General features: G+C 40.1%; 1 protein-coding gene across 1 annotated transcript; it reads right to left on the reverse strand.

The window, feature by feature from the left end:
* Nucleotides 1-4387: 4387 nt before the first annotated feature.
* Nucleotides 4388-8522, reverse strand: ftr55 (finTRIM family, member 55). Its single transcript, XM_031854291.1, has one exon. It carries the CDS (start codon nt 8009-8011, stop codon nt 6632-6634), a length of 1380 nt encoding a protein of 459 aa, XP_031710151.1. The 5' UTR covers nt 8012-8522; the 3' UTR covers nt 4388-6631.
* Nucleotides 8523-9308: the final 786 nt, after the last annotated feature.

Consider the following 9308-nt stretch of genomic DNA (forward strand, 5'->3'; position numbering starts at 1 on the left):
TATATTCACAAATATGTTGATTGAGTTTTTCCACATGACGTTAAAAACACTTTGCAATGAACATAAAGGCACATTTAAACAAAACACTTAATTGCACTTTGAAAATAATGGAATGAAAGCATTTTTGTTGTTTTTGCTGACAATGTACTAACATCACATCTTGGTGGATAAAACCAATCTCCTCTACTATATAGTTTATCCATAGCCAGACAATGTGACGATCCATCAGCTCAACTTTCCTTGCTTTGTCTAATTATGGTTTTCCATGACAAGAGCATTTTTATGTTTAGTTTTAGTTTCAAGTCAACTGAATTCAACCATCTTCTTATTTGTATTATTAAGTTTACCATTTACTGGGAAGCATCCAAGAAACACAACACAATAGTGGAAGCTCCTCTTTTGCGGTAATGGATAATTATTATTATCTTCTTCCAAAACTCCTGTATGGTTGCGCATTCCCAAATCAATGAAACTGCGGCCCTCATGTATGGGTGTGTTAGGGTTGATATGATGTGGTATAACTGGTGTAATGTATAGTCTCATTATCCATTTATACTGAAACAACTTCAACTGAGTGTTTGTAGTTTGGACTTCAGATTGTCGAAACACAAAGCCAGCCTTTTATCCTCTAAAGATTATTTTGCTGCGGGTATAATCATTTCAAAACAATAAGGAGATTTGACCTGCTGGTTGTATCGGATGCATTATTGACTTGTACTTCTTTACATGTATGTAGTACTAATTGAGTTTTCATTGTGTGCAAACTTTGCAAAAAATGTTTATCACCTTGAGCGGAATGTCTGCTTTGGAGTTAATGTGCACTGCAGTCTGCATTCTTGGACTACATGATGTGCATAAAAATTAAATTCTTCTATCTATGAAAGAATATTCACAGAGCATTGCTCATTATGATGTGGTTAGTGGAAGATCACCCTGCTGTCCATGGGAGATGGGATGTGATGAGAGCGTATGAAGGATTTATTGATGCCACTCACGCTGCACACATTAAAAATATTGCCTACAGTCAGAGCATTATATTCAGTCCAGAGCTGTTTTTTTTTAATCATATCTGCAAGGCATATCACAGAAAATGATGGCTGTGTGCAAGCAATCAGTGCCACTTAATTTGTTAACCCAACGGACAAGATTATTGTGTGCGTTGTTCATATGCACTGCTATAACGGATTTGCACAAATCACGAATTGATTGGAGAAAAAAAACACAAAAAAAACATGCGCTGGATAAATGGGTAAAAAAGTTGTAGACTAATAGTGTGCAGAAAATGAGATTTTAAATTGCCTGCATGCGTGCTCCATAGATTCATGTGGGTGAAGTACTTCAAGTACCACTAAGTGATTTAAAGTTGATTGGAACTGTCCCTGCTGTGATAAATGATGCTGGCAATGAATTGATCTTAGTCCTGGGATCAAAATGCATGCAACGCTGGGTGCAGACAAAAGTTGGGCGTCATACTATAATCCCCTACAGACTGTGCATCCATCTTATAAAGTGTAATTGTGATTGGTTGCCATGTGCAGCGTTGTCCCATCAATCATGATCGGGTCAGGTGTTCGAGGCTGCAGAGTGTGAACCTGATATGGTCTCCCGGGGTGTTAATGTGAAATTTGCGATGCTCTGGTGGAATTCGGGCATACCAAGCACAGCAAGAACCCCCTTTACCCATTTGAGCGACTGTCATTGCATGTGCACCATGGACTGTCTTGATGTGACCTCACAGCCTGAGCTGACAACTGTGTTTGTTTGTGATGTACCATTTCCCCTTTCTTAAATATGCTCCTGGACATTTTTTTGTAGCAGAGTCCAGAATTGGAATAAATGGATTCACCTGAGTCGCTCATCTCACGCTGAAGTATAAGAGTTCTTAGTTTACTTCAGCCATGAATATGTTGAGATTGTTGCTCTGTGACCGGAGTTTGTCACATCAACATGACCCTCTTTATATTTGTGTTCCCACAGTGACCCATTCTGTTGTGGTGATCCTCAGCAACCTCTCCAGTGACTTCATATTCAATCTATCACCTTACATCAGTCAGCCAGTGGAGCATGAGGAACACAGGTTTGGAGGCCTACAACTTTAAACTGAAGCTCTGAAACTGAAGCTGACGATTTTGCCGAGGCATCACTCATCCATATGCGACATCATTAGAAAGAGTTCAACACACACTAAAGCAAACCATTCAGACATGATGATGTGTGCTGTCATAATGATGACTCTTTACATGTAGCACATTTGAAAAGTAGACGCACAAACATTTCTGTTTTGAGTGAGTAGTCCAACTCCCACTTTAAGGAAATATTTTAAGAACAATGTTGGAGCAGATGGTGCAGATGCTGGTGTGCAAATAACTGGAGATTATTTTCATATTGCAGCATTAAACATTATCATAATTTACATTTCATTATAAATTCAAGAAATGCATAAAAGAGGAACCCCGCAAAGGCTACTACTATCACTGTTGGCATTCGCTGTAGATTAAGTCACAAGTTTTAAGATTTTTCAATATTGGTGCCCTTCAGCGGGAAAGGATCAAAAAAGATACTGTGGCAGACAGCGAGACACGCAGCCAGTCCCACCATGGATCAGAGCCGGGGACACTGAGATCAATGAGCTGAAAAAAACCAACATTTTTTTTACCAGGATTATCTCATTATTCTAGAAACGAAAAAACGTTCCCAATTAGCTGCACTAGTCAATATCTCTTTATTAAAAATGGATCAAATAACTTTGTGTAGTGATAAAACACAGAGATTCTTGTCAGGAGTGTTTCAATGTCTTTCATCTAATTGTTTTGGTTTTACGGCATATAACTTTGATGTTTTGAATCCATCACACTGCTCTTCATTAACCTAATTTCAAGCCACATAAGGCAGCTGTTTTTGATTAAAACGCTGATAAAGTCACTTTCTGTCAGCTTAAAACAGTAGACAAACAAAGTTAGCTACTGGCATTCAGCAGCTAAAGAACCAGCAATTTTTCACAGGGGTTTGTGGAGGCCATTAAAAAGAAACTAAAGAGAGTGAATATTGGACTTACATCAAGTGAATGCTGATGTTGCTCTGTGTCTGCTGGATGTGTCATTTTCGCAGCTGCTTGCCAACTTTCTCTCACAACAATTTAATACGGTAACAATATGGCAGATGTGTTTGTCAAGTCAACGTAGAAGTGCCAAAAACTGCAGTTCCTCAAGTGGCCATTTGAGGCTGGCTGCAATAGCGAGTCAATCCCCCATAGACTCCCATGTTAAAATGCCGTACTTTAGACCAGAAATATAGACTTTTACAGCCCGGAGCAAAAAACGATTTTGATCTATAATTTCCCCGTTCATCAACTGGTGTGAAGAATTTTTATGTAACCAGTTTATATAATATTAAGGTGAGAGCGTGAGTGATGGATGGTGCCATCTCAGGTCCATCGCCACTGTCTCCCCAGCCGCCTCATCGCCACCGACAATCCGCCACTTTGCCCATTTTTTAGAGATAAGCTGTGTTGTCACTGCCAAGATGGTTATTGCAGGGGCCGACCCACCATGAGCTTCACAACAGCTCAGAAACCTATGGGTGACGTTACGGAGACTATGTCCGTAACAGCAAGTGTGTTTGTATGAAGCAGGCTATAATCAAAACTTGATACACAACCACTGGGGGCGGCGACTGTGCCTTAAACTGCTACTCTATCAGAAATGCCAGAGAAAAAGAGCAACAGCTGTATCAGCTCACAGCGCAGGTATACACACATTGTGATAACAGGATTCATTTTACCGAATTAATTTGATAAAGAAGACAGTCGATGGTAAAAGAAAAAGCTTACTCTTACAAATTGCTGACACCAGCTTTTGCCCTCTTCATGACGTCTATCCCTTGTTATCTGAATCTTATGAGGGAAAAGCAGACTCTGCTACTAACAACGGAAGTTACTGGATACAGCGGCCTTACAGAATGCAAATATACTCAATAGCTGTTGCTGAACACAGGCCGGCCATAAATAGTATCAAACGGGTATGATATGTGAAAATGTTTAGAATAAACAAAAAATCTGTTACATAATATCATATGACAATTTTGCACACATGTACCGTAGCTTTATAAGTTCTGATTTAAAACGAATAAATGTACAGTTTAAACTAGGAAGCGGTGCGATCTAGAATATTTTACACGGGCTGAAAAAAAATATCTTAAGCTCAAGAGGATGATGATGAATACTAACTGAGTTCACCTTTTCATCTATCACATCATGACTGGTTGCATGCTCAGAAACATTTTCCTGAGCTCCCCTTCACATCTTTCTCATTACCTGCTGGAGTGCAAGTCAAACAGTGAAAATCTTTTGCACCTTGCAAATGCTTATTTGAATGCAAAGCTGAATGCTAAAAGTGTACTCCGCCGCTCAGTGCCTGAAATAATTACCCTGTGCCAGATCACTTTTGATTTCCTCATTTTAGCTATTCCTTGCTATTCACATGCTCAGTTATACAGGCAATGATGCACCTTTTCTGAGAACAGAAATAATGATATAGCATTCAATTTTCCCATAAAGTTGGGTATTTTTGGTTCTTAAAATGGCACCTATAAGCCGCACTTTCTGGAAACGTGTCTTTTTAAAGCATATTGCTTGATAGCTGAAGAGCAACCATCAACTTTTAATTAAAAAGACGAGATAAACTATGATGTATATTTTAGACCTAATTAGCATGCCGACTCAGGGGAGTGAAGTGATTAGATGAGTAAAGACTCCCCATGGATGCTGCAGACGAGCAAACATACAAATGCACACACACGCGCATTGCATTCTGAGGGCATTTGCAGTAGGACTAGGCCTAGCAGCACTTAAATTAATATTTCACTAAGGTGTGACATTTTCATCTTCCAGCAAGTGTTGCTCAGCTTTCTCTATCAATAATTGGAGTCAGGCATGATTATCCATTGAAAGATTTAGAGAGAAAAACATACACACACTGTCGATAACAAAAGTTACATAGTGACATTTAATGTGAAAAATTACAATTTAAGTTAGAGTGGTATAGCTTTCGGTAAGGTGGTCACAAAAGAGGTACGTTAACCATTTTCCAGGCAGAGAACATTGCATACAATAGTGACTTCAAGCACAGGCACACCTCGTGTTGGAATAGCTGTAATGGAGTTTGCAGTTATAATGCTGTACCCATGGCTAACATGAAAAGTCTGAGGTCATGTGCGAAGTCAAGAAAACAACATTAGTAGACCGGGAACACTGCTGTCAATAACCAGCTGAACTCAGTAAGAGAAATTTCATCATCAGACATTCGTCATTCTGCAAACACATTCCCTATCTTCAGGTAATCATCTATCTCACCTTGATGTGTTTCTATCTTACTGTGTCGTACACTCCAGTGTATTATTTCAGTTGGTGAGCTTACATAACCGCTTTGAATCTTTTGAACAGTGCTTGGACTGTCTGTAGCCGAGGATTATCTCTCAGCTCTTCTCTTGCAGGCGGAGAAGAGCCTGTGATGTTGTCTGCTTACATTACCTATCAGGTTTCTGAGCACCTAATGTCTTAAAAAGAATTTCAACAGCAGCTTAAGATATAGTTTTTCTGGTTCTGGAAGTCAGACACTGGCTCCATTTTAACACCTGGTTAACCGAGCTCACTGGTCTATTACATATTAAGGAAGTTTGATACGGCATGATGGATAATCTTAATACATTTTTGGATACATGACAGACATTTCTGGATCACCTTACTCAGTCCTAACTTGACCAGTAACAAACAACGTATAATTGTTATTGTTATAGTCCACCTCTCTCATTGAGTGTTTGGGCAAAGAAGTGCTAGTAATGCAGCAGTTTATTTCCTTATTTATTTGAACTGTGCTTTGTTTCTTATCTGTCCTTTTTGTTTCTACTTTGTCTGTTTTTGCCTTTTCATGTGCTGTGGAAAATCCCCAAACAATATTATTAAATTATTAAAATTCTCTTCTGCTATAGCACGCAAAGTTGCAGCAAGAACCCATTTCCAAGAACCGTAAAATGTCTGACAAAAACTCAGAGCATTCAAATATATTTAACCAGAATCTCAGTTTTGTAAAAGAGAATAATGAATGATTTCCTTATTGATTATGATTATAATAATTAGTTATATTATACATCATAGTACCTCTTTTGTACAACGATTAAGAAAACAACAAGAACAATATTTAATCTGTTATAGAAAATTAATGTAATTTCACTTAAATAAATCTTTACAAAGAGTGCTGAGAACTAAATATCTTTGATAAAAGAAGCTCTGGTGATTTCTCTTTAAGAGCCATGCAGTGGAAGAGAAACAACAACTAACAAATATTCAACAAACATTCAGAGCAGTTTACATTTTCATGAAGAGAAATATCAGTTCAGGTCAACAAAGATCATCATGAGCAGTGATAGCCTCCATGGCTAAACAGACACAGAAAGGAGCTCCACCTAAAGAAACTCAAACATTTACAGAACAACAATGAGAAGAAGTCAAAGTACCGCCCATGATGTTTGATTGACAGGTGAAGAAAAATCAGCTCTCAGCGACAATTATGGACACAAAATTAGTTTAAAAATGAAAACACAGAAATGTATTTGCCGTTCCTTAAATCACTTCTGACTATTTGAGTTTAGAGAACTCAGCAGTGTCTGCAAAACAATAAAAGCAAAGTCCAGCATAGAGAGGCTGAGTGAATGTGGTCTGGACTCTGTGGAGGAGAGTCATGGTTTCAGAGACGCTGTAGAAACACAGAATACCTGCACTGTGATCCAGGTACACTCCTACTCTGGAGGACTGAGGACCAGAGACGGGAGTTTTGATATCGTTGTACCAAAATGTAAAACTGTTTTTCTCACAACGTAACGCCCAAGAGTTGTCACTCAATCCAAATCTACATCTCCCTGATTTGCTGATATTCTTGTATGCGACTGCTACATGAACTCGTCGTCCGCTCCACTCCACCTCCCAGTAACAACGTCCAGTCAGACTCTCTCTACTCAGGACCTGACAATATCTCCTGAATCTGTCTGGGTGACTAGAATAAGACTGTGGTTCACTCATAACTGTTGCTTTTCTGTTCCCCTCAGATAATAACAGTTTTGTGTGTGCTGTGTTTGGATCCAGTGTGATTTCACTTGAATTTCTTAAGAATCCAGCTCTGGTCTTGGCCTCTGCTTGTGAATGTGACAGTAAAACGTCCACTTCGGTCACTGCCAGTGAGACGTTTGTCCACTTCTCTCTCAGAACGTCCTGTAGTTTATCTCTGACTGCTGACACAGCCGCCGTCACGTCCTCAAAGTAGCTCAGAGGACGGATATCGATGCCGGACGAGTCTGTAGACAGTGAGGGGTAGTTGTGTAGAAACTGGTTGTGATCCTCTGTGTGTGAGAGCAGCTTCAGCTCAGCGTCTTTCCTCTTCAGCTCAGAGATCTCCTGCTCCAGCTTCTCCTGAAGCTCTTTCACTCGACTCACTTCACTTTTCTGCTGGGATCTGACCTGCTGCTTCACATCGGAGCTTCTTTTCTCCATGACACGGATCAGCTCGGTGAAGATCTTCTCGCTGTCCTTCACCGCTTCATCGGCAGAGCGATTGAATACCTCCACCTCCTGTTGAAGTAGCTTCACCTCTTTCTCTCTGTCCTGGATTCTCTGCTGGATGTTTAGTCGACTCACTTCCAGCTCTCTCTGCCTCTCAGTCCTTTCTGCTGCAGCTGAGACTGTGTCGTGGCCTTTGTGTTCAGCTTGTAGTCCGGTCTTCTTCAGCTCCTCCACTAAAACTGCTAACATGGTGTTTTTCAGCAGGACAGGCCTCGGGGTGAAGGTTTGCCTGCACTGAGGGCAGCTGTGGAGATTCTTCACATCCTCTTCATCCCAGTGGGTTTTAATACAGTTCATGCAGTAGCTGTGTCCACAGGGAGTAGTCACCGGATCCTTCAGTAGATCCAGACAGATGGAACAAGAGAAGGTTTCCCGATCCAGCTGAAGTCCTTTCTGCGCCATTTCATCTCTCAATAACAACTGTCTGAGTTTCACTTTACTAGAAGCGACTCTGCTTTGACTTCTGATCTGAACAACATGCGTTTGTTCAGTGAATGGAGCCTGTCAGCTCTGTCGCTTGACCACCATGTTGGTTACTCCCATCTTTAAAACTGTAGATCTGAAGGGGAGGGAACAGGGAAATATGTGGACAGAGTGGAGCAGGCTGTGTGTGAGAGCAGGAGGAAGAAGGAGGGGTCATCAAGCTGTGGTTCATTCCAGGAAGAGGAGCAGCGCTGTGAATGTGAATTTTATTTCCTCATTTACAAACGGAGCCTCGGATAAAACCTGCTCCACTTTTGAAAACATTTCATTTCTTCAGGTGTTATTTCTTGTCTTCTTAGAGGAAGAGTTATAGACAAACATGAAGACATCAAAAGCCTAATTCTGTTCAGTTTTCTTTTACTGCTTAAAAAAAAAGCTGGCTGACAAAAGAGTTATCAAATTAAATGATTATGAAACATTTAAATTGCAGTATAATACTTTCCGCTCATATTTAATGATTTCCTTTGAAACATTTGTCTCAAAAGAGTTGAGTTTCAAGATATCATCCTGATGCAAAGCAGCGTTTTATTTATTTATTATTTCATGACTGGGATGATATAATCTGCACATTTTCCATTTGCTGTTAATGTCAAAATATTCCACAATATTGTTGTAAAAGCTGAGTTACTCACTGGTTCAGTGACGACTGAGAAAACTCCTCCACCGACCATAAATGATTGTGTCTCGATGACTTAAAATGAGATGTTGCTACCTGCACACACAAACATTCGGTGATAAGACCTGCATTTACTTTGACAGTCTGTTATGTTACTAACACTGAAGCGCATTCACACACATTCCGTTTTTTGTACACTCAAAACATTCAAGGCTTAAGACCTGGCAAAATGACCCGCTATGCCATTGGTCGACACAGGAAATACCTTTTAACTTGTGCACGCAGTGTATGATGGTGTCACAGAAATGCATGGCCGCATCCACCAGAGACCTGCCAGTAGCCTCGACGTGCGTGAATATGCGAGGGCCCGATCAATGCTGCTTGCAGCTTTAATTTATAATGAATTTGTAAAATTATAATTTATAATGGCAACAGTGGATATTACGGTGTTAGAGGGTTAATGACAATGTCTGACTGATGTTCAGTAATGGATGTGTTTAGAACAGATTTGATTATTGCAATGTCGAACTGGATTAGCTGTTCCTGAGGCAGGTTGACATTCCTGAGCTGCACGCACATCCTCTATTGGGTCTTTTTCCT

Source organism: Anarrhichthys ocellatus, unplaced genomic scaffold (genome assembly GCF_004355925.1).
Source record: "Anarrhichthys ocellatus isolate YVR2014 unplaced genomic scaffold, GSC_Weel_1.0 scaffold14, whole genome shotgun sequence".
NCBI classification, from domain to species: domain Eukaryota; kingdom Metazoa; phylum Chordata; class Actinopteri; order Perciformes; family Anarhichadidae; genus Anarrhichthys; species Anarrhichthys ocellatus.

What these genes read in the sequence shown, in the direction of transcription:
- ftr55 (XM_031854291.1), bottom strand. Translation starts at nt 8,011, where the DNA reads ATGGCGCAGAAAGGACTTCAGCTGGATCGGGAAACCTTCTCTTGTTCC.